Source organism: Delphinapterus leucas, chromosome 1, assembly GCF_059928025.1.
Source record: "Delphinapterus leucas isolate spDelLeu-1000000601 "Yukka" chromosome 1, BTC_Dleu_Yukka2, whole genome shotgun sequence".
In the NCBI taxonomy this organism is placed as follows: domain Eukaryota; kingdom Metazoa; phylum Chordata; class Mammalia; order Artiodactyla; family Monodontidae; genus Delphinapterus; species Delphinapterus leucas.
Window position 1 is genome coordinate 186,110,021 of NC_143129.1, and position 23,658 is coordinate 186,133,678.

General features: G+C 56.2%; 1 protein-coding gene across 1 annotated transcript in view; it reads left to right on the plus strand.

Annotated features, from left to right (window-relative positions):
• The window catches only part of ACOT7 (acyl-CoA thioesterase 7), a 90,918-nt gene that overhangs the window by 20,406 nt on the left and 46,854 nt on the right, over positions 1-23,658 (plus strand). Inside the window, exons 3-6 of the mRNA XM_022598407.2 lie at positions 4,882-5,038; positions 8,985-9,076; positions 14,352-14,466; positions 22,219-22,305. Of these exons, the coding sequence (XP_022454115.1) occupies positions 4,882-5,038; positions 8,985-9,076; positions 14,352-14,466; positions 22,219-22,305 (451 nt within the window). The remainder of the gene's footprint in view (positions 1-4,881; positions 5,039-8,984; positions 9,077-14,351; positions 14,467-22,218; positions 22,306-23,658) is intronic.

The window sequence follows — 23,658 nt, forward strand, 5'->3', positions numbered from 1 at the left end:
CTCTGGAGCCTCCGTTGACCCCCTCTTCCTCCCACCCGTGGACCCTGGCATCCAGTCCCATTGGCTTCACCTTGTGGATAGTTCCAGGTCCGAACACTGCACACCAGCCCCACCGCCATCTGGGCCGAGCCACTGCCGCTTCCTGCCCAGATTGCCTAACAGCTTCCTAACAGGCCTCCCTGCCCCTGGTCTGCTGTCCAGTAGCAGCCAGAGAAACCCATCCTGTGTGAAGTCAGGGCACGGCTCCTACTCCTTCCCCTCGTCACGCCCCTGGGCCACGCCAGCATTCCTGCCCCAGGGCCTTTGCACTGGACCTTTCCCCTGCCTGGACCACTCTTCCCCCAGAGACCCACGTGTCTCCCCCTTCCTTCCAGTCTCTGCGTAAATACGATCTCCACGTCCCCGACAACCGGCTCCCTCACTGCTCCCAGCTCTTGCCCACAGCACTGTCCCTCCTGGCACGCTGCGTTTTGCTCATTTAGCTCTGGGCTGCTTCCCCCACTAGAATGTAAGCCCCACCAGAGCAAGGACTTTTGCCCGTCATTTCCCTGCTGGATTCCCTTAGCATCTAGGCCAAGGTCTGGAACGCAGTGGGCTCCCATTAGCTGTGTGTCTGGAGTAGTTGTCTGCGGAGAGCTTCTGCTTAATGCACACTTACGATGCACCAGTGGCCACACTGCGTGCTTGACCTTCCTTACCTGGGGAATCTCCTTAACCCCACTTTGCAGGTGAGGAAATGGAGGCCCGGAAAAGTCATGTGGCTCCCAAAGGTCACAGAGCTGCATCCTCTGAGTGGGCATCAGCCGAGAGGACCTGGGTGGGTGAGGGGGCAGGTGCAGCTCACATAACAAGAGCAGTAGGAGTTAACTCTTTCTGGACCTTGATCCCTACGTTTCTGTGAGAGCAAGGCAGCCCACCCCTCCTCTCCACACAGCATCCACTTGAATCCTGGCGGCAGTCACTAGTACCATTTATTATCTGTATTTTGCAGAGAGACCAGGTCAAGAGCTAGTGCCAGAGCTGGGATTTGAGTCCAGGGCACAGACCTGTTTCCTCTGGCTCTGCTTCTGAAGCTGCTGTCCCAGCTCAAAGCCCCGTGGCCCCTCAGGAGCTCAGGCCCGTGGTTTTCCAGGCATCTGTGCCCAATGGGCAGTGCGACTCAGGCTGCCTTCGGGAGCATGGCAGAGGGTGCTTCTTGGGCTAGATGCTGATCAGACCCTCATGGCTGCTTCCCGGGTCGGGGCCGCTCCTCCTAGTTTACGCCCCGAAGCAGGGACTTACGGGTGTGTCTGAGCCGCTGGGAGCCACAGACACCTACAGCTCGGAGACGCTCACACTGAATAAACATTTGTCAGCCTGTGTTTTGAATTTCTGGGTCACACAGGTCTTTATGGAGTGCCTGGGGTGGCCCGCTAGGTCTTGGGAAACGGCAGTCAAGTTGGAGCTGCCTGGGTCCCAGCCTGTGCCGTCCACACCCAGCTGGACATGGATTCAGCAGCAGCCTCCAGTTCCCCCGGGGTCGCCCTGCCCTCCCCTCTGCCTGGGGTGTCTGCACCCCACACCTTCTCCTGCCTGACACCTCAGCATCCAGGTCTCAGCCCCTCACCTGCAGCTGCCCCTCCCACATCGGCACCTGAACCCCACTTCCCACCCCCCACACCTCACGCTGCCCTCTTCGGAGCACCTGCCACGTGCTCATCTGTCATCCGTCCCCCAACCAGACCCCAGGCCAGGGGCAGGCACCGAGTGCAGGGCCTGGCTCCATAGATGCCACCACAAGTGAAGGAATGCCTCTGTAGCCTTAAAAAGGCTGGGGTCCATCTAAGGCTCAGATGTTTAAAGGCAGAAGAAACGAGCTGCATTTCCATTTAAAATATTAACTAACGTATAGGAGTGTTACCTGTGTGCGGACATATCCATTCCATAGTTTAGCCACCCTTCAACAAAGACAGCTCCTTTATTTCGTTTTGGGTCTTGCAGGCGGAGCTTGGATAGTTCCAGAAGTGGCCCAGAGGCTGGCCCCGCATTCTTGCCCCCCTCACTTCGCACTTGCCTTTCCAGCTTTCTGCCAGTGGGTGGCGCTGTAGCCACACAAATGTACTCGGGGTGACGCCCAGCAATTCCCTCGCATTGTTTTAGCGTCAGGGGTGACACGTCTGTGTGGGGCGGGGGCGGGGGGGACAGGGCCCCGGCAAGTCAGAGGGGGGATGCCACAAGCTGCACTTGCCTGCTCAGCTCGTGCTCTGCTGCGTTGAGAGCTGATTCCAGGACATTTATAGGAACAGAAACCATCAGAGGACCCCCGTGTGTCTGAGGATCTCGGGGGAAGGGGTGAAGATGGAGGTCCCCAGGCGTCCCTCCAAAGAGACAGGTTCTGTGGGTTTGGGGCGGGTCAGGGAATTTGCATGTTTGCCAGGTGTTAGGTGAGTTCTCGCGCAGGTGGGAGAGCTGTGCTTTGGTGCCACAGGTGGTGGCAGGTGGCCGGTGGGAAGAGTGCAGACATGCCAGAGCTTGAACTGACTGTCACCTACAAGCTTAATATCTCCAACCCCTGCAGAAGGGGTGCTGTGGGGACCAGCTGGAAAAGTGAAGTCCAGCGCTGGCACGGCACCGACAGGCCCTTGAGAGTGGGCCCATCTGCTCCCTGCTCCCCACCCAGCCCAGGGGTACCCATGCTGTCCAGTGTCCTAAAAACCCTGATTGGTTTCTGGTAGAAAGTGCAAAAAGTGCCAGGTGCTGTGTTTGGCAGTGAAGATCCACGGTCCTGTGGCTCACACGTAAGATTGTCTTTTGTGTCTTTCGGTTAGCATGGATGAAAAGGAAGCTGATTCCATAATATATGAAGAATTCATACAACTCAACAACAAAAAATAAACAACCCGATTAAAAAATGGGCAGAGGAACTGAATAGACATTTTTCCAAAGAAGATATACAGATGGCCAACAGGCACACGAAAAGATGCTCAACATCTCTAATCATCAGGGAAATGCAGATCGGAACCACAATGAGATCTCCCCTCACACCTGCCAGAATGGCTGTTATCAAAAAGACAACAGATAACCAGTGTTGGTGAAGATGTGGAGAAAAAGGGGACCTCATGCACTGTTGGTGGGAATGTAAACTGGTGTGGCCACTGTGGAAAACAGCCTGGAGGTTCCTCAAAAACTAAAAATAGAGTTGCCATATGATCCAGCTATTCCACTTCTGAGTATGTATCCAAAGAAAATGAAAACACTAATACGAAGTGGTATCTGCACCCTGTGTTCATGGCAGCATTATTTACAGCAGCCAAGACATGGAGCAACCTAAGGGCCCATTGATGGATGAGTGGATAAATACATTATGGTATACACACACACGCAAACACACAATGGAACGTTACTCAGAGGTTAAAAAAAAAAAAAAAAAAAGATGAAATCTTGCCATTTGTGACTACATGGGTGGTCCTTGAGGGAATGATGCTAAGTGAAATAAGTCAGATGGAGAAAAACAAATACCTGATGATTTTGTTCATAGGTAGAATATAAAAGACAAAAAATAAACGAACAAACCAAAAATGCATAGATAGAACAAGGCAGTGGTTAGCAGAGGGGGGTGGGGGAGTGGCCCAGGGGCAAAATGGGTAAAGGAATCGACTGTCTGGTGATGGATGGAAACTATACTTTTGGTGGTGAGCACGCTCTAGGGTATACAGTAGAAATATAACGTTGTTACACAGGAAACTTACACAATGATATAAACCAATGTTACCTCAATAAAAACTAAACGTAAAAAAAAGCTGATTTTCAGTGCTGGTGCGGGAGTGCTGGGGCCACGTCAAGCACTCTGCCCTTCTGCGAAGCACTTTGGGAACACGTACCGAAATGTTTGTCCCTTCCACCCTGGAAACAATCCCCAATACTGAAAATGACTTAACTAAAAGGACCCTCATCACAGGGTTATTTATAATAAGAGACAGCTGAGGTTGATACAAATCTAACAACGGAAGAATATTTTATTTGGCCGTTAAGAAATATCTTTGCAATGGAGTATCGTGAAGTGGAAGTCGTAGAAAGTGTCAAGAAAAGAAATGAGGAAGTAAGTGCCTCACTTTCATAGAATGTGAGCTCCCAAGTGGATCCCACTGGACCCCACCTGCACGTGCTGACTGGCTGCGTCCATCCAGTTACCCAGGGGTCCTGGGTGGCCGGGGACATACACCTTTTTGTTCCTTTTGAATTTTGAGTCATGAGAATGGGTTGCCTATTTGAAGGATAAATAACATTTAAAAAGAAGAACTGTGATTTCTAAGAGCTTGTCACAACACGGGCAGGTTATTTTTCCTCCTGTTGAGTGAAAAAAGCAGATTGTGAAAGTGTGTAAGACTACATATGACAGCTATACATGACTGTAAGTGACAACTGTCTGTGACTAAAACTGCAAAACAAGGAGCCAGACAGCCAAACAAGTGAACCAGTAAAACCCCTGTTCTTGGGGCAAAAAGCCTGGAAAGAAAGATCCCCAAATAGAAACCATGGTTATCTCTGGATGGGAGGAGGGATCTTCCCTCCTCTGCCTCCTTTTCTGTACTTCCCAAATTTTCCATAATAAGTATGTATGCCTTTTTCCACGTTTCATTATACAAGTAATACGTATCTTTTGTAGAAAAGTCAGAAAAAAGAAACAGGCTGCTCGGAACCCCACCACTCAGAATCGCCTGTATCAACTGCTTTGCCGGGTTGCCCTCGGGCAGTGCCTCATCTCCTGGTTTTGCACGTAGGAGTGTGTGGTGGCAATAACTTGCGTTACTTTAACAGTGGGGAAAAAACCAAGGGCCGTTTTGGGGGAGCGTGTCCAGGGTGGGGCCTCGTGGGAGGCTGACCCGCCTCTGGTCTTTGCAGGAGTGCTGTGTGGCCGCCCTGGCCCAGGTGGAGCGCACGGACTTCCTGTCACCCATGTGCATCGGCGAGGTGGCCCACGTCAGTGCGGAGATCACCTACACCTCCAAGCATTCAGTGGAGGTTCAGGTCCACGTGATGTCCGAAAACATCCTCACAGGTAACTTCCTCTTGCTGAGCCCGCGTGCGGGGTTGGGAACAACGGTGACAGTAGAAATAAGGCAGCAGCCGCAGCCCACGTCCATTGAGGGCTGACTGCCCCTGGATGGTCCTAACACTGTCTGTGGGTGACCTCCCTGCATTTCCGCCTCCACCTGTGAGCAGGGACTTCTGCCGTCCTCGCTTCGTTTGCAGACGGGGAAACGGGGGCGCAGACGAGTTAGGCAACGAGCCCAGGGTACGGCCCCCCTGCTTTCCTGGGGAAGAAGGGGCCTGGCGGCCAGCTGGTCCGGGCAGAAGGGTGGAAACGGGCTGGGAGGGCGCATGCCGCCCTCCGGACCCCCTGCCGTCTCCCCAGCCCCCACCTTGCCCTTCCCTGCACGGTGGAGCTGCTACCCCTTGGAAGCTGCTGCCCCTTGGAAGGCGCTGCCCTGGCTTCTGCTCTGCTCCCCTGGGCCCCGCAAGCCAGGCCTAGGCTGGAGCTCCCTGGGCGAACCTTTGACTCTGCTTTGATCTGAATATTCTCTTCCTCGGAGTGGTAACCATGGAAACCCCTTCTCACCCTCCCACTGGGCACTGCAGGGGAGTGTGGCTTCGGTTCACAGTCGCTGCTTTTTATAACAGAGATGCTGAGGCAGGCAGGCCCCTTGGGCCCCTCACTGCCCACTGCCTCGTCCCAGGCCACCCGCTGTCGCACCCAGAGGAGAGTCCGTGCTCATTCTAGAGGAAGGAGCTGCCTGGGTCCTTCTGCCTCCTGCCGATGCCCTCTCCTCAGCCGTGGCTGCCTGCAGAGCGCTGTGCTCAGAGATCTTTAACGGGCTCCAGGCTTCTCCCCGACACGGGCCAGGAGCTCAGTTATTCATCTGGAGCATTGCGGTGACCGCAGCAGGCCCAGCCACTGCACAGTGAACGATTAAGCCGAGCCACGGCCTGGGGCGGGGGTGGGGGGTGGGGGTGGGGAGCGGTCAGTGGGCTTGTGCCCCATGTCCTGCGTCTGTGGCCTGAACCCGGTCTTTGGCAGAAAGCTCTGGCATCTAAGGGACCTTGGATGCTGGTCTCGGGCTGTGGCACAGAAAGGGGTCCTCTGGCCCTGACTCCCCACATTGGGGCTGGCAGCCCACTGGGAGGAGGCCCAGGGCGGGGCGGGGGCGGGGGTGGGGCGGGCCCCTCCTTCCATCCCCCCTCCCCCCTCCACGTGACCCAGCCCTGCTCTCCTGGGCTGTGCTGGGGGTTGAGCCTCCCTGCTCCTGACACAAGAGGGGAAAGGGCCGTGCTTTCCCGTTGGCTCACGACAGCCGCGGACTCAGTCACTGATGAGTGAATGAAGGAGTGGATGAGTCAGGAAGATTTGGGCCTCTGCGCTGAGGGGAAGCGGGCAGAGGGCCTTGTCTACAAGGATGTGCCCCAGCCTACTTTCTGCGGGATCCCCCCTCTGGGGGCAGGAGCGGGCAGGAGGCAGGCAGCGCTTGCCCAGAGCTGTGGTGGCAAGATGACAGCCCCCACCCCGCAGTCAGGATGCTCTGCACCCGCCAGTGTCCCCAGCCGCCCTGACCCTGAAGGATGGACACGCAGAGCCTGAGCTGCCCCGAGAAGGAGAGAAGTGACTGAGGAGCACGGGCTCCCGGGACAGCGGGCCGGGCGTTGTGCTTGTGAGAGGGACCAAGCCCAGAGCACAGGGGCGCCGGCCAGCATTGCCCAGCCTTTCGAGATGGGGTGCGGGGGGCGAGGCCCTGGGAAGACCCCAGGGCCGGATCACAGGATGGGGACGGCGAGACCTGGAGCCCTGGGGCTGTGCCTTCTCTACACGTCTCAGTCACCTTGCCCACCTTGCCCTGGAGCCCCTGCTGAAGGGCCGGGCGCCCCCTCCCTTACTCTCACATCCGGGTGCCCCTCTCTGGGTCTCAGCACCGTGTCTGTGCATCTCTCAAACTCTCTCCATCTTTCCATGTTTGGATCTGTGTGAGTCTCTTTTACTCTGGGACCCTGTGTCTCGAGGCCTTCCTGTCTTGATGCATCTCTGCCCGCGTGTCCACGAGGATGGGAGCCCTACGAGGGCAGGCCATGTGGCTGCCTGGTCCGGGGCAGGGCCACCCAGCAGGTGCTCTGTGAACACGGGCCAGGTGGGCGGGTGGACTCGGACAGGTGGGGAGACCGGGCTGGGCGGACAAACAGGCAACCAGGCTGAACCCTGAAGCTGTTCGTGTGCCGTCTCCGTGTTTTAAGACCCCAGGGGGCAGAGCCCCCGTTCTGTGCATCCCCCTCGCTCGGGGCCTTGCCGCCTGCCGTGAGGCAACCGGGCGAGCATGCACCCAGGCAGACAACCAGCAAACCTTTGCTCATTCATCTCCAGCAACTGTCAAAATATTAAGCTAACTGGGACGTGATTGCTGCGAATCACTCCAGAAAATAGCTGGGAGCTCTCAAGATTTCAGAATAGATGTTTTTAGCACTGCACTTGTCTTTTGATGGTTTTATTAAATGATAAAGTACAATTAGCGTGTTTTGCCTTATTTGCTCCATGGTGTTCATTTGGGTCTGGAGGAGGGCCACTTGGGGTTTCCACGGAAACCAGCTTGTCAGGCTGGCTCTAGCTGAGTCAAACAGGAAATCTTTATTCCCCAAAGCAGGTTGTCAGATTCACTCTGTCAAAGTGCAGTGAAGATATTTTTCCGTGTTATTTGCCTGTGGTCCTGGTGGTGCCGTGGAGCCCGGGCGGAGCGGCGGACATCCTGGCATGAGGAGCAGGCCTGGGGCGCCAGGGGCCTCACCCTCTTTCTAATTGACAAGAGGGCTTGGCCAGGGCTTGGCTTGGTCCTTGGGGCTATGTTTAAGGGGAGGAAACTGAAGGCCCAGGTTCGCCTTGGGAAGGCAGGTCAGAAGGAACTGGTAGGAAGTGAGTTACTGAGGGGGACTTCAGGGCAAGCCCCCCGCCCCCGGGCTGCTCCTTGCTTCTCCACTTCCTCTCTCTGTCCTGCAGTTCTCCTGATAGCCACCACATTGGGAATCATCCATGTTGAAGAGGCAACTTCTAAAAGGCCTCCTTGAAAACACTTCTCTGAAATTACTGGGACCTGGGAGGTCCGGGTCTGTACTCAGAATGGCGTCGAGTTGCTGTGTGAGCCTAGGCAATCCCCTTGACCTCTCTGGGCTTCAAGCTCCTCCTGTACAAGTGAGGGGTGTGGACCAAGTGATCTCCAGGCTCCTTTGGCCCATGGTTTTCAGCCTAGACAGGCCTCCTGCCCTGACGGCACCACTCTGCCCTGAGGCTGGGCTTAGAGGCCCAAAGAAGGTTCTTTTTCCTGTCCTTCAGCCCAGAGCAGAAGCCAGCAGCCCACCGCCCTCTCTCAGCCCCCATTTGGAAGCTTCTGCATTGGAGCGCTGAGTCACCAGCAGCAAAAGTGTCTGGTGTGGCGCCTCCCACCTGGAAGGAGGTGGCCCTGGGGAAGGGAGGGGCCGCGGGGGCGGGAGCTGTGATGAGCCCACCCCATTGCTGTGCTCTGGGCTGTGGCCCCGCTGCCTGGGTGGGCTCTGCCTCCACCGCCCCTCCGCCTCAGGTCCATGAGCTGCTTCCTGTCCAACCGGAGCTCTTCTTGGTGGCCAGTCTGCCCCTCCCCACAGCCCTTCCCTCCCTCTTGCTCCGGAGGCTCCCAGGAGGCCTGCCTGGAGTCGGTGCCCTCCAGATGCAGGCCTTCCGAGTTAGAAAGTGCTAGAAAGCCGACAGGCCCAGGCCCCCCAGGCTTAGACCGCGTGACCTGCAGTCTTTCCAGCAGCCTCAGGGTGGGGGCAGGCTGGAGGCCATGCCTCTCCCCAGTCTGTGCCCACACGTGCACCTCACGGCTGAAGAAGGCCTTGGGGGTGGGGGCCAGAGGTGGCATCGGCCCTGCCTGCCCTGTGCCCGGCACCCTGCCGGCTCCCAGCCATCACTCACGTGTTTGTCTTCTCTGAAGGTACCAAAAAGCTGACCAATAAGGCCACCCTGTGGTATGTGCCCCTGTCGCTGAAGAACGTGGACAAGGTCCTGGAGGTGCCTCCGGTGGTGGTAAGGAGGCCCCTCCCACTTCTCTCGGGTGGGTGGCAGGGGCCCGGGTCCTAGGAGAGCAGCATCGGGCAGGGCTGGGCTGCAGCAGGAGGCTCAATGGGAAGGGGCGTCCCTCCTGGGATCCTTCATGCTGGGAATGCCAGTGGGGGCTGGCCTGGGCCCCGCGGACACCCCTCCCAGAGGAGCCTGGCCGGAGGGAAGGCGGGTGACGGGGCTGTGCCAGGCGTCCAGTCCTGGGGGCACAGGCTGGGACGTCTCTGCTTCAGCCCCACTCTCTCCCCCTGCTGTGTCTGCTTCCTGCCTTGGTTCCTCTCATTTTGGTTTTGCTGTGGACAGAGGCATCTCTGGGTGAAGAGACTTGGCCATGTTCACTCCCGGGGGCCCCGCTGCAGGCAGGCTCGGGGGGCAGGCGTTTGGAGGGGGCATATTGGGCTGATAGAGGGATTTAGCTCCTTCCCTAACGGCACCCCACTCCTCCTCGTGTGGCTCTCCTGGCCCAGGATGTCCCGAGGACACGCCTGAGCGGCTCTCCCCGGAGGCCTGGTGCTCTGCTCTAACCCCTGTGAGGGAGGGCCGTTCTCAGAGGGCCGGGGCCTGGCTTAGCAGTGTCTGCCCTCAGGGAGCATTTTTCTGTGGTCGAGATGTCTGTAGAAGAAACTTTTAAGAATAATAAAACTGGGAACCAGACAGTTAGGAGCTGTATAGAGCAGTAAAAGGTCCCCAGCCTTTTTGGCAATTGTGGTAGACAATTTTTGCGTGGAAGGGGGCATGGATGGATAGCTCAGGTGGTAATGCGAGCGATGGGGGGTAGCAGATGAAGCTTCGCTCTCTCACCCGCCGCTCGCCTCCTGCTGCGCGGCCTGGCTCTTAACAGGGGGTTGGGGACCCCTGGTATAGAGCACACGGAGGAACGGTCCCTGTCCCCTCCCCCCGACTGCAAGCCCCTCCCGCCCCGTCTCCCCCCCTGCGCACCTTCCTGTGGGCCTGGGTCACTTGGGGTGATGGGGGGCTTGCTCGTTGTGCTGCTGCGGATGTCAGCCCGGGGGCGTTCCCTGCCCTCTCCCTGTGCCAGCTCACATCTGACCTGGGACCCTGCCTGGGCCTCTATGGACGCAGTCCAGGCTCCGGCGGGGCGTTTTCCTGGGGGGTGACCAGCTGCTGGGCTCCAGCTGCCGTTTAGTCTAGACTTTAAAAAAGAATCTTGGTAGCAGGAGCTCTCTCCATGCAGAACAGGAAGTGTGCTTAGACCTTGGTCTGCATCAGGTTGGTGGTCCAGGGTTTGGTACCCTGAGGGCAGGGCGGTTGTGCCAGGAGCACCAGGCCAGCATCGGTGGCACCTGTCCCTCCACGTGTGAGGAGAGAGGGGCGCTCAGGGCCAGGGTGTGAGCCGGATGGTTCCCACGCTTCCCACCTGTTTGAGTTTTCTGGGGCTGCTGTGACACAGTCTGGGGAGCTTCAACAACCGAGTTCATTCTCTCCCAGTTCTGAGGCCAGAAGTCCACAATCAAGGCATGGGCAGGGCTGGGCTCCCACTGGAGGCTCTGCGGGGGATCCTTCCTGCCTCTTCCAGCTCCTGGGGGCTGCAGGCATTCCTTGGCTTGTGGCTGCATCACTCTAACCTCTGCTTCTCTTGTCATCTGGCTGAGTTCCCGTGTGTGTGTGTGTGTGTGTGTGTGTGTGTGTGTGTCTGTCTGTCTGTCTGTGTGTGTGAGTGCGCACGTGTCTTAACTAATTACACCTGCACAGACCCTAGTTCTCAAAAAGGTCACATGCACAGGTCCCACGTGGACAGGAATTTTGACAGGACGCCGTTCAACCCAGAACATTGGCCTTCAGTCCAGCCCACCTCTGTCTTTCTCTCTCTCTCTCTCTCTCTCCAGCTCTCTCTCCGTCTCTGTCTCTCTGTGTTCCCCCCACCCCGCCCCCATTCTTCCTGGAGCTGCTCTCCTCTCTGCTGCTGGCAAGATGGAAATTGCATCATTTTCAAGCAGCACTAACTGAGGGGTTTTCAAACCCAAGAAGCAGGCGTGAGTCTGAGGCGCAGTGACGGTTCCCTTTAGAGATTACAAGCATGCTAACCCCTGCTTTCATCTTTCCCACTAAGCACTTGATGTTAAATTAGCCACATCACATGTAAACACTCAGGCACATTATTTAACTGATCTAATTTTCAGATGCTACACAGTTTAGAAATCTCTAGCAGGCCATATCTCTGGTTTCAGCACCACATGGTGGATCTTAAGGGGTTGCTGCTGAAGGGAGATTCCTGGGCCAAACACATTAGCTTTTGTTTCCTTCTGGCTTCTCAGGGGCCCGAGTGCTGAGAGCCAGTGGGTTTTCAGCCAGTGCGGGGGAGTGAGGAGGGGCGGGTGGGCAGTGTCAGTCTCCGCTGTCCCTGCAGGGACAGGGCAGCTCTCTGTATCACCCCTCTCATCCCCTGCCCTCCGTCCCACCTTCTGGCGGAGACCCCGGTAGCTTTCCCATTCCCTTTGTTTAGCCGAGTTTGATAAGACGTAAATATCCACTCTGCCTGTGTTAGAGGCGAGTGTCGGAAGCCTCCCATCGGGTGCAGAGCGCTCCAGACGGGAGAAGCCACACGGCTCCCAGCCGCAGCCATTGCTAATGTTTATTTGCACTTTCTTCCCCCCACACATGCTAGGCCCACGTATAAGCCTTCAGTTGAGTTGAACTGTTTTCGTTTCATCATTTCATTTGAAATGTTTCATTCTGCTCTTTTCATTGGCACGGCCCAGCTGAGTCATGCGATATCGGGTCCTGGAAAGCTCGGGTCTGGCTCTCATGGGCATTTATGCTCAGGTGCTGGTAGCTCGACCATACGACTTCCTTATGTCCTGCCAGCATCCCCCTGCCGACCCCTCACAGGTAGCAGTCATTTATTAAGAACACATACGTCTCTCTGTCTACGTGTGTCTCTTACGTCTCACACATGCACATATACTACACACAGGTTGATCATACGTATATCTCACACGTACACATACATAGATATCTCACACACAGAACACGCATCTCACACACACACACACCCCCGCTGTCACACATACATGTGCGTGTGTGAACCGACCACATGTGTGTGTCTCCCTGGGGGAAGCCCACCTCCCCCCCTGCAGTGTCACTCAGTGAGGACTTTGTCACTTTGCTCCACCTCTTCCCCCAGGGAACAGTGACCTCAGTGGCCCTGTGATGGAAAAAGAGACCCCTGAGGTGGCCGGGGACAGCTGTGGCCCCCGAGAGGCTGGGGGCCATTGGAGAGTGGACACTGGTTTTTATTGGTGTCTAAACATGAGCTTGAGTTAAAAGGCTCACACTGACTGTTGCCTTGGACGTTTGAGCTGAGCTGTCTCCTGCTTCAAAACAGCTGAGTTTGATGAGTCCGTGGGGGTGAGAGTTGAGTGCCAGCCCATCGTCAGGATGTTCCCGTGATGTTGTCCCCAGATTTAAAGCCAGCAGGAGGCGTTTGTTTGTGAACAGGCTGCGTTTTCTTGGTCCTCGTCGCCCGTGTCAGGACCGGGGCCCTCGTCGGTCGCCGTGTGACTGCAGAGGTCTGAGGAGTGTGCTGGGCACGAGGACTTATTAGACTGGGGAGGTTGGCTTGCTTTTCAAAAATCCCTTAAAAAGGCATTTCTTGAGGACACGTAAGACATCCTTGAGTTTTACTAGAAAGGCACAGCACAAACTCTACACTTAGAGGCATTGCTCTGTGTGGTGGGACGTGGGGGAACCATCTGTTTATGGAGGAAGAGGCTTTGTCCACGGCGACTTGAATACTCACCATGCTTTGTTTCTTTTGAACAAACAACTCAGCTCCTTTCACAGCCTCCTTTAGAGACGGGGTCGCAAGCCCAAGATAATGGTAATTAAGCCACGGAATGTGTTCAGACCTGGGCAGTTTTGGAGCAGAGCCACGAGCAGGAAAAGCAAGATGTTTAAAAGCGGCTTTTGGAAGAAGGTCTGAAATCGCAGGGGGCAGAGAGGAGCACACGGGGCCCTGAGCCTGGCGGCTATTCTGCAGGCTCAGCAGGAGATGCAGGTAGAATGGATGGAAGGGCAGCAGTCAGAGCCCATCAGAAGGAGAGCGGCCAGGCAGGGGTCAGCAGGGAGGGTGAGGCTGGTCAGGGGGCCTGTGGACCCCGGGCCTGTCTGATGGATCCCAGGGTAGGGGGTGTTCCCTACACTGGGCCCCAGGACGGTGGGCACCAGAGGGCCCGACATTCTCCATTGTGCCAACCTTGATTGTCACCTTTATTTTTAACTTCTTGGGTCAGAACCCCCGTGATCCATTAGGAAAGCGTCAGGGGGGCTGTTTTAGCTTTGGTGGGTGTCAGCTGGCCAGGAGTCAGCAGAGTGAGGCTGCCCAGTGTTAGGGGCACACGGGAACCTGTTCCCTCCTCTCCCTGTTTGTGGGAGAGGGGGTGCAGCCTTCCTGGGGCTCCCTGACTCTGTAGTTCTATGTCCAGGAAAGAATCCCAGGAAGGAATGGGGTAGGTATAACATGGTAAGTGGCTGAGATTGTCAGTATGATTTTTTTTATATACATTTATTTATGTATTTATTTTTGGCTGCATTGGGTCTTTGTTGCTGCACACGGGCTTTCTCTAGTTGCAGCGAGCGGGGGCTACTCTTCATTGCGTTGCGCGGGTTTCTCATTGCGGTGGCTTCTCTTGTTGCGAAGCATGGGCTCTAGGCGCGTGGGCTTCAGTAGTTGCAGCACGCAGGCTCAGTAGTTGTGGCTCGCGGGCTCTAGAGCGCAGACTCAGTAGTTGTGGCGCACGGGCTTAGTTGCTCCGCAGCGTGTGGGATCTTCCCGGACCAGGGCTCAAACCCGTGTCCCCTGCATTAGCAGGCGGATTCTTAACGACTGCGCCACCAGGGAAGTCCCTGATATTGTTTTAATGGTCAAAAATTGGGAGCAAACTAAAGGCCCAGGTATGATGGATCCATCACATAAATTATGGTAGGAGGATACAGTGAGAGGAGGAAATACCATGACTTTGAACTTCACATACAGCATGGCAGTACCTTTTATTTATACACGGGCATGAAAATAATTCTAGGGAGGACGTAACGCAAACATTTGACCCAGGCACTCTTGCAGGGGAAGAATACATGATATTTTCCCCTTCTCTGTGTTTTCATTATTTATATTAAACATATACTATCAGAGAAAGAATAGATAGTTCCAGTCACAGAAAGGCAGCGCGCACAGCAGCTGAGCCTGGGGCCCGGACCTGACCCTCTCCCATGCCCCCCGCAGTACTCCCGGCAGGGGCAGGAGGAGGAGGGCCGCAAGCGCTACGAGGCCCAGAAGCTGGAGCGCATGGAGACCACGTGGCGGAACGGGGACATCGTCCAGCCCGTCTTGAACCCAGGTAGGAGCTGGGGTGTGGGCTGGGGCCGAGGCAGCGCAGCCACTTCACGAGCGTCCTCTTCCTGGGCCGGTGCGTCCCCTGGTGCTGTCTCCTGGGACAGGCCCTGGGGTCCTGGGAGCACTGTCCCCTTGGCCCTGCACCTTGCAAGCCCCTTCCCAGTCGCACAGCCGACCATGGAGATGGGGGGACAACCCCGCAGGCCTCGGTGCGTCTGCTCCCGTAGAGTGCTGACCCGGAGGCCCCCGTGGGGAGAGGCCCTGCTGCCCAGGCAGAGGGACACACGCCTGGCCACGGAGAATCTGTCCCCCAAGTTCGCCTGAGAGTGTGTTCTGGATGGGATTTCCAGCTCATGAAAAAGACAGAAGGGCAGCAGCGTTTCCCACATTGTTGTTCCCCGGCCCGCCGCCCAGACGCGGCCTCAAGTTAGACAGACTCTGAGCGCCCGGGGCTGCTGCCTTCCGGTCTTCATCCTTGTGCCTGTAAGTCCGGGCTGTCGGCTTTAACAGGATGCGCCTCCACAGTCCAAACAGGTGAGGGAGGGTTCCCGAGTCCCTGCCAGAACACCGTGCAGGGCTGCGCCTGGGGGCCTTGGGGCCTGGCGCACATCACCCTCCTCTGCACACACAGCGACCACGTCTTACCGTGTGGAGAGTGGGCTGCGCGCCCTCAGCCTCCCCGTGTTGGCCGGGCTCCTGTGATGAGTGTCCACGTTCCATGTTGGGTCCCGGAGCGACTCCTCAGGGGCCCTGCACGCGGGTGCTGTGGCTCCTGATCTGGTCCTGGCCTGCCGTCTGAGCACTGGCCCCAGGGCGTCCCTCTGCTGCTCCATGTGCCCTGGGCTCTGCCCGCTTGCCGCTAAGGAGGAGCGCGGTGAGCTCTAGTGCGGGGGCTGGAGAAGCTCCGCCTGCCCGCCCGCCTGCCTTCCTGGCTGCAGCCCACTTTTGGCATCAGGGTGGGTGTAGGGGGTCGGGACTGGTGAACACCTCGCAGGCGTGCAGACTAGGACAGGACTTTCTGGGTTTCGGATTCTGTCATTTATCGGGGGTGCGCTTGACGCCTCTGGCAGTGTCTGTGCGGCTTGTGTAGGGCTCCCCTCATGCTCATCCTTCCTGAGTTCCACCCTCACCTGCCCACAGTGAAGGCCAGGGCACTGGAGGTTGGTGTCCTTACTGTTCTGCTTTTTTATTTATTTTATTTATTTATTTTGGCTGCATTGGGCCTTCGCTGATGCACGCGGGCTTTCTCTAGTTGCGGCCAGCGGGGGCTTACTCTTTGTCGTCGTGCACGGGCTTCTCACTGCGGTGGCTTGTCTTGTTGTGGAGCACGGGCTCTAGGCGTGTGGGCTTCAGTAGTTGTGGCACGCGGGCTCAGTAGTTGTGGCTCGTGGGCTCTAGAGCGCAGGCTCAGTAGTTGTGGCGCACGGGCTTAGTGGCTCCGCAGCGTGTGGGACCTTCCCGGACCAGGGCTCGAACCCATGTCCCCTGCATTGGCAGGTAGATCCTTAACCACTGTGCCACCAGGGAAGTCCACTGTTCTGCGTTTTCAACAAACACCAAAAAAAAAAAAAAAAGGGAAGAAAAGAAAAACCTATCGGTATAATAAAATGTTGCTGTTTTGATAAAACCTGATAAAGTTGTATCTTTTAACAATAAAATGTAAATAGACGGTAATCCACAGGCCTGCGGGCTCTTGTGATGACTCAAGTGTATCCAGGCCCTGGGACACATGCCACCATCAGGCAGCAACCTCAGGCCCAGCCTCTGCTTTCAGGAGGCAGGTCAGGCAAAGGCACGGAGGACTGCAGAGGGACGCAGAGGGGCCGAGAGGTCTCGGGAAAGGCACAGACTTGGTGCCGGGCGCGTTCCTGGGAGAGAGGCTGGAGCGGGCCAAAGGCAGCACTCCTCACCCTGGAAGACAGGTCCACGCCCAGTCCCTGGGCCCTGTGACTGTGACCTTATTCGCAGAAGGGGCCTTTGCAGGTGGTATCAAGTTAAGGACCTCAAGATGAAGTCGTCCTGTGTTACCCACAAACGTGGGGAGGGTCCCAAATCCAACGAGGGCCCCAAATTCTGTAAGAGACAGAAGGGTAGAGACAGTGTCAGCCCAAAAGCAGCAAAGAGGGGAGCTCGGAAGAGGTGCTGGCTGGCATCTGGGGGCTGGACCCACCTGTCCTTGGGTGGTTACTGGCCAGTGCTGGATGGAGGCTGGGGCCGGCTCAGTCTTGAGCTTTGAGAGGCATGAGGTTCATCCTGGTTTACTCCTTTGACTGACTGTCTGGGGAACTAAGATTACTCAGGGTTTTCAGTCAGTTTAAGTTCCTTCACTCATGAGATAATTTTGTTTGCCATCCTCTGATTGTAAATCTGATCCATAATATTTTTCAGGATCTGTTATTCTCTAATGATATTAATGGAAAGTGGCATTCTAAATCTCAAGATTTCTTGATAGATTTTTACAAGCTTTTATTTTTTCCTTTTCTGGCCTTAATAAAAACGCATCTTTGGGCTTCCCTGGTGGCGCAGTGGTTGAGAGTCCGCCTGCCGATGCAGGGGACACGGGTTCGTGCCCCGGTCCGGGAAGATCCCACATGCCGCGGAGTGGCTGGGCCCGTGAGCCATGGCCGCTGAACCTGCGCGTCCGGAGCCTGTGCTCCGCAACGGGAGAGGCCCGCGTACCGCAAAACAAACAAACAAACAAACAAACAAAAAAACCGCATCTTTCTCAGCAATAGGGACTGGCTTTTAACCACTTCTTAAGGAAGTCACATATCCATTCTCTGGTCTTTTTGAATACTACAGTGTGCTGTTGTCACTGGGGTCTTCTAACACTCTCCCCGTTCCTGGAAGGACCCCCGCCCCGCCCTGATGAGGCAGGCTTGGCCCAAGAGTTGCCACCCGCCCCGCGCCGGCAAGGCCCTCTGGACCTGCCGCTCCCTGTTACTTTTGAAACCAGAATCACATTTCAGCCTCTGTGGCTGTTGCCTAGCAATCCCCACAAGGGGCCAACCTCCTCTTTCAGGTGTCTTTTCAGAGAGTCTGGGAGTTCTTTACAGGCCCAATTTTTCTTATTGTTTTCTCCATCTGATTAGACAAAATACAATTACCTTGAATTCTTCAACCCATGGCCATTAGTTGTCCAGCTTTAACCGTGTAGGGACTGTTTGGCCACGTGACCCACCTTCTTTCTGGGAGCTGTTGGGTTTATGACAAAATCAGCCCTGGGACTTCCCTGGTGGTCCAGTGGTAAAGAATCCGCCTTCCAATGCAGGGACGCAGGTTTGATCCCTGGTCAGGGAACTAAGATCCAACATGCCACGGGGCAACTAAGGCCGCGCGCCACAACTACTGAGCTCGCACGCCTCAACTAGGGCCCGCGTCCCGTAAACTACAGAGCCCACGCGCTCTTGGACCTGCGTGCCGTTAACTAGAGAAGAGAAAACCCGCACACCACAACTAGAGAAAAGCCCGCGCACCACAACGAAGAGCCCGCACACCACAACGAAGAGCCCGCGCACCACAACGAAGAGCCCGTGTGCCTCAACAAAGGTCCTGTGTGCTGCAACTAAAACCCGACGCAGCCAAAAGTAAATAAAATAAATAAGTAAATGAAAATAAATCTTCAAAACCAGCCCTGCCTCTTCCCCGGCCTTTGTGTTTGAAGCAGTGTTCACCTCTAAGTCCGGTCCCCACTACCGGGACAGCCGGGGTCTTGGTGAGTCACACCCACCCCTCATTCCTGCTCAGGCCCTGGACCCTGCCTCCCTGAGGTCAGCCGGTGCCCGGCCACTCCCGCAGGCTGATCAGCCCGGAGCCGCCCCTAAGAGTGCTTGGTGCCCGTTAGGGGCTTGCGCTGGATGGGAGAGCCTTCTCCCCAGGGTCTGGCCAGGCCCCGTTCCCCCGCTCCCAGCAGCACTTGACCTGGGGGGCGTTGGGGGAGGCAGGAGGAGGAATACAGGGTCTGGAGCCGGACCTCTGGGCTTGGATCCCAGCTCTGCGCCATGGGGACTTAGCCCTTCTGTGCCTCAGGTTCGTCGGCTGCAAGCACGGAAGAGGGAGTTCTGTGCTCGTCTCTGGCTGCCCTGGGGACCTAACTCAGGTTCTGGACCTCATTTTGAAATCGCAGGTTCAAAGATTAGGCACTGCATTAGTCAAGGTCATTGTAGCTGCTTACGCTCTAAAATCCTAGCTCCTAATAACTCAGTAGAGGTTTATTTCCTGTGAACTCCTAATCGGGGGATCTCCTCCAGGAGGTGGGGACTCAGGATTCAGGCCCTTTGGTCCTGTAGCTCCGCACCTTTTATCAGGTAGCTCTCGGGAGGGGAAAGAGCAGGGAGGCCCCCCTCCCGGGGGTTTTGACGGCTTGGGCCTGGATGCAGCACTTCCACTCACTCTCCTGTGGCAGGAGAGCAGCCGTGCAGCGGAGGCTGGGAAACGCGCTCCAGCCGTACACGGGGGAGGGTGAGGAGAGGAGCTGCCCAGTCCTGCCTTCTGGTCACACGTGGTACACCTCACCCTCAAGGACAGCGACCTGGAATCCTGTCCAGCCCCACCATCCGTTCGTTAAGGCAGCGCTGGTAGCGATCACGGATAAGCCCCAGGTGTCTGGGCCTTGCCCTTGAACTTGAAGATCCTCTTCACGTTTCCCTGTAGTTCCCCTAAGAAACAGGACGTGAAGAACGGGGGAAAGGCCACTGAGGACAGGAAGTGCCTGATCCAGGGGCCGTGAACCCACAGACACGGTCCCACCCTGCAGAGCCCCGTTGAGTTACAGGCCACGGCCCAGGGAAGGAGGACCTGGGTGTTGGGTGCGTGGGTGTATTTTTTTTTCCCATCAGAATTGTGGTGTTTTCTCTCGTTGGAAGCTCATCAGTGCCAGTTCCAAGCACACTGAATCATTAGACATGGCTTAACTGATACTTTAAACATGACTGCAGAACGGTGGGGGGCATCTCTTTGACCAGGTTGTTATAGTCATTTCAAGTGGCTTGTCATTCGAATAAGTAGATAGTTGACATGACAAAGATTTTTGTATGCTATTTCCATTGTTTGAAATTTTTAAAAACTTTTGTCATCGTGCACACACAAACCTCTTAGCTGGTCAGAGCAGCTCCTGAGAGCAGGCCAGGCTTGAGGCTTTTCATTTGTATTCGTGCTGTAAAGTAGCTACTTGGATGTCTTCTATGAGTGAGACCCAAAGCAAAGAAAGCATAGGAGGGCACCCCGTGGCTCTCGGGGCCTGTTTATTCTTTGAAGAGAGAGGCCCAAGGGAGACAGTCCTTGGAGATCAGGGGTGTCGTGGGCTGGCAGCACTGGCCTGGAGTGTTTCTCTGATGGCTGTGGTGGCAGAGGGACTTCGCTGGCATCCTCTGTGGCCCTTGGGCTGTGCCCCTCCACCCCGTCTCCCCAGACCATCTGAAGCCCAGAGGCCAGAGTAGGCGTGGCCCTGGCTGCACCCTTGACCGGCCGGGGCTGTTACCCGCACTTCCTGAGCACAAGGAGGGTTTCGGGTGCGTCTTCTCCACTTGGAGGGAAATTAGGAACCGGGCAGGGCAGAGTTCTGGACGCCTTCTCAGGGCCTCCCTTCTCATCCCGCGCAGCGTGTCCGGCCACATTACCCGAGGCCCAGATGGTCTCGGATGGTCCAGGCCATTCTGGACGCCCCGGGGCCTGGGAGGCAGCTGCGAGAGGAAGCATCTCCTCCCTCCGGTCGTCTGCACTGACCGGTCGTCTGTATCCCCGGGGATGCCGGGGGACCCTGGAGCTCCCCTCTCAGAGCCTTTGGAGTCATCCGTGTCATCTGTTGGCTGGTTTTAGATAGCATCCTTGCACACCTGCTCCCACGGGGCCCACACGCGGGTGGGTGGGCTGGATGGCTGAGTCCTCAGACTGTGGCCTCTCGGGACGGAGTTCTCCACTCGGCTGCTGACCACCAGCTCCTGACGCCGCGACAGGCTGCTGCTTCCGACGTCCCCGGCTTGAGGGTTCACCCGAGGGGGGAGCTGGGACCTCCTGTGGTGGCTGGCGCCCGCCTCTGCCAGTCACACTGAGCCATGGAAGCAGGCCGGTCGCCAGAACCCCCGGAGGTGGGAACTGACTGTGGATAATAATGAGAGACCCCTCCCCCCATCCCACCCCGCACCCCAGGCTGCAGCCACTTCATTGCTTCTGACACAGCCGAGGGCCCTTCCAGCTGAGAGCATCCCGAGATGCTTGAGTCCTTCCCGTAGGGACCTCTCAGAGCAGATGGCACTTCACACACGAGCTCAAAACTTGAGTCTAAATCTCTCTAAGCCGTGAGGCTTGAGAACAAATAGAAAATATCTTGAGTTTGGAAGTCAATCCTTAAGGCCCCAGCTCACCGGAACTCCAGTTTTTCCCACTTCGTGACCCCTTCAGGCAACCACACGGTCTGAGATCCCACGTGGAGGAGCATCAGAAAAAGTCTCGGAGGCAACTGTCGGCGCTTAAGAGACCCAGGCCCCGACCTCTGGGTTGGCGCCCCTTCTGGCTCCTGAGCAGCGTTACTTCCTGCACAGACTTTTCTGTCTACCGCCAGAGACAGGAAGGACCTTTCTTCACCTGCAGGCTGTCCCAGCCGTTCGGGGGCCTGGCAGGCTGGCTTCCTCGGCAGTTTGGTCTTGCTGGGGCAGGAAGGGGCTACCCTTTCTGAGTGCCAGCTGTCCGGGCAGGAAACAAATGGGCGTCATCCCTCCCGGAAGGCTTTGGGAAGGTGGAAGCAGGCACAGCAGTGGGGTCTGCTCAGAAGACCCACCCCGTTGGAAGAGTCTGTGTCGAGGGATAGTATCGATTTCTGGAGACGGGGCTTTATTTCATCTTTTTTTTTTTTTTTTTTTTGCGGTACGCGGGCCTCTCACTGCTGTGGCCTCTCCCGTTGCGGAGCACAGGCTCCGGACACACAGGCTCAGCGGCCATGGCTCACAGACGCAGCCGCTCGGCGGCATGTGGGATCCTCCCAGACCGGGGCACGAACCCGTGTCCCCTGCATCGGCAGGCGGACTCTCAACCACTGCACCACCAGGGAAGCCCTTATCTTTTTTTTGAAGTGCAGCCTCTTACAGATATTTCAGCAGCAGCAGTGCCGCGTGGGTGAGGGATGCTCCCAGAGACTTGGTGCTCTGGGAAGATGAACGGGAGACACTGGAGGAAAGGCCAGCACACGGCCTCGGTGCAGTGTCTCCAGGGCCGGGTCGGGACTGAGGGCTGGCAGGAGTCCCAGGGTGAGGTCTAGGCATGCACGTCTGTGGCGTCTCTGTCCAGTTCCGTGTCTCCACCTACCGTTGTGTTTAATGAAGTCGAAATTTAAACTTTTGAGAAGTTGCATAATAAATTGCTAAAATATTGTCAGTGCCTGTTTACAAACTTGAGAATGAAAGTCAGGTGGGTGACTGTCTCCTAAGTGAGGGTCATACCAACCCTGGGGGCTTATAGGCAGGAGGTGTTCAGTGGCTGCTCAGGAGTCAGGGCAGGGCCTCGCTGGGGACACTGGTGTCCCCAGGGAGTAGTGTCATGACCCACTAGCAGAGTGGCTAATTAATCCTCGAAAGCCTTCCCCCCTCACGGACTGGAGCGTTTTGAGAGCACGGTTTTCCTTAGAGAAATCCCACCTAAGGTGATGAGAGCGGGAAGCCTTCGGTGACCCTGCGAACATCAGGGCGCTGTCGCCACTGTTGGGCCCTTTGGCCATGGGAGTCGATCGGTCCCGTGGCCTAATCTCTCTCCTTTGTGATTCCAGAGCCGAACACGGTCAGCTACAGCCAGTCCAGCTTGATCCACCTGGTGGGGCCTTCCGACTGCACCCTGCACGGCTTTGTGCACGGAGGTAAGGACCCGTGACTCTTGCTGTCCCCTTCCCGCTCCTGGTTCCTTGTTAATCCCCCCAGGAGGCCATGCTGCCATCTGACCCAGTTTAGGCTCTTGTGTTTAATGAAGTGTACATTTAAACTTTTAAGAGGTTGCATAAAAAATTGCTGAAATCCTGTCGGCGCCTGTTTTCAAAATTGGGAATGCAAGTCAGATGGGTGACAGTCCTAAGGGAGGGTCACACGCAGCCCTGGGAGCTCATGGCCACGAGATGTTTAGTGGCGGCCCGTGGGTCAGGGCAGGGCCCTGTGGGGGACAGTGAAGTCACCAGGGAGTGACAGTGTGGCCCGCTGAGAAGGAGGCTTAGTTCAGCACGTTTTTGCCTCTGGCGTTTGCATGTGTTTCTTCCTTTAATCAGATTCCACCTCAGAAAATAGAGGCCTTGAAGTTCCCAGCCTGGGAACCACGGCTGGGACACAAGATGACTTAGCTCCAGGCTCACAGAGGGACACTTTTTACTTTAACAGTGTGTAATTATTTTTTTGTGTGATTTAGGGAAAATATAAGTAGCACATCAAACCCGTAATTTAATGGAGATTATCATCTCAGATGAGGTCAAAGTAAACTTTAAAAAACAAGTCGTTTTAAAGAAAAACATAAGGGGAAATGTTCTTAAGCGGTGTAGACGTTAGCAGAAGTTGTGTGGGCGGTGGAGTCCGGGCACCACTCCTCTGGGGGCACCGAGCAATTCATCGTCCCCCAGGCATGACTGGAACTTGCACGTGCCGTTCGTCTGCACTCTTCATTTCCAGTGGCCTGGAATGCCAAGCTCTCCTTGCTTCTCCATTCTTGAAAATTCCTATTGATCCTTCAAAACCCAGTTCCAGTGGTACCGCTCTGTGCAGGATTACACTGATACTTCTACCAGGGGATGCCTCAGGAGCAGGGCTCAGTCTTATTCTTTGTGTTGGCTCCAGGGTTTCACACAGAGCCAGAGAGGTGCTTTGCAGAAGCTTGTTCTGTGAACAAGAGGCACAGGTCAGGCTTGGGTTGAAAAGCTTGGGATGAGGGGCCCTGGACCTGTCAGAATCAGAGAATGGGCCCTGATCTGAGATTTTTTTTTTCTTTGCCGTACGCGGGCCTCCCACTGCTGTGGCTTCTCCGGTTGCGGAGCACAGGCTCCGGACGCGCCGGCTCAGCAGCCACGGCTCACGGGCCCAGCCGCTCTGCGGCATGTGGGATCTTCCCGGACCGGGGCACAAACCCACGTCCCCTGCATCGGCAGGCGGACTCTCAACCACTGTGCCACTAGGGAAGCCCCTGAGATATATTTTTCAAGTTTGTTTCTTTTTTTAACTAATCCTCTTCTGTG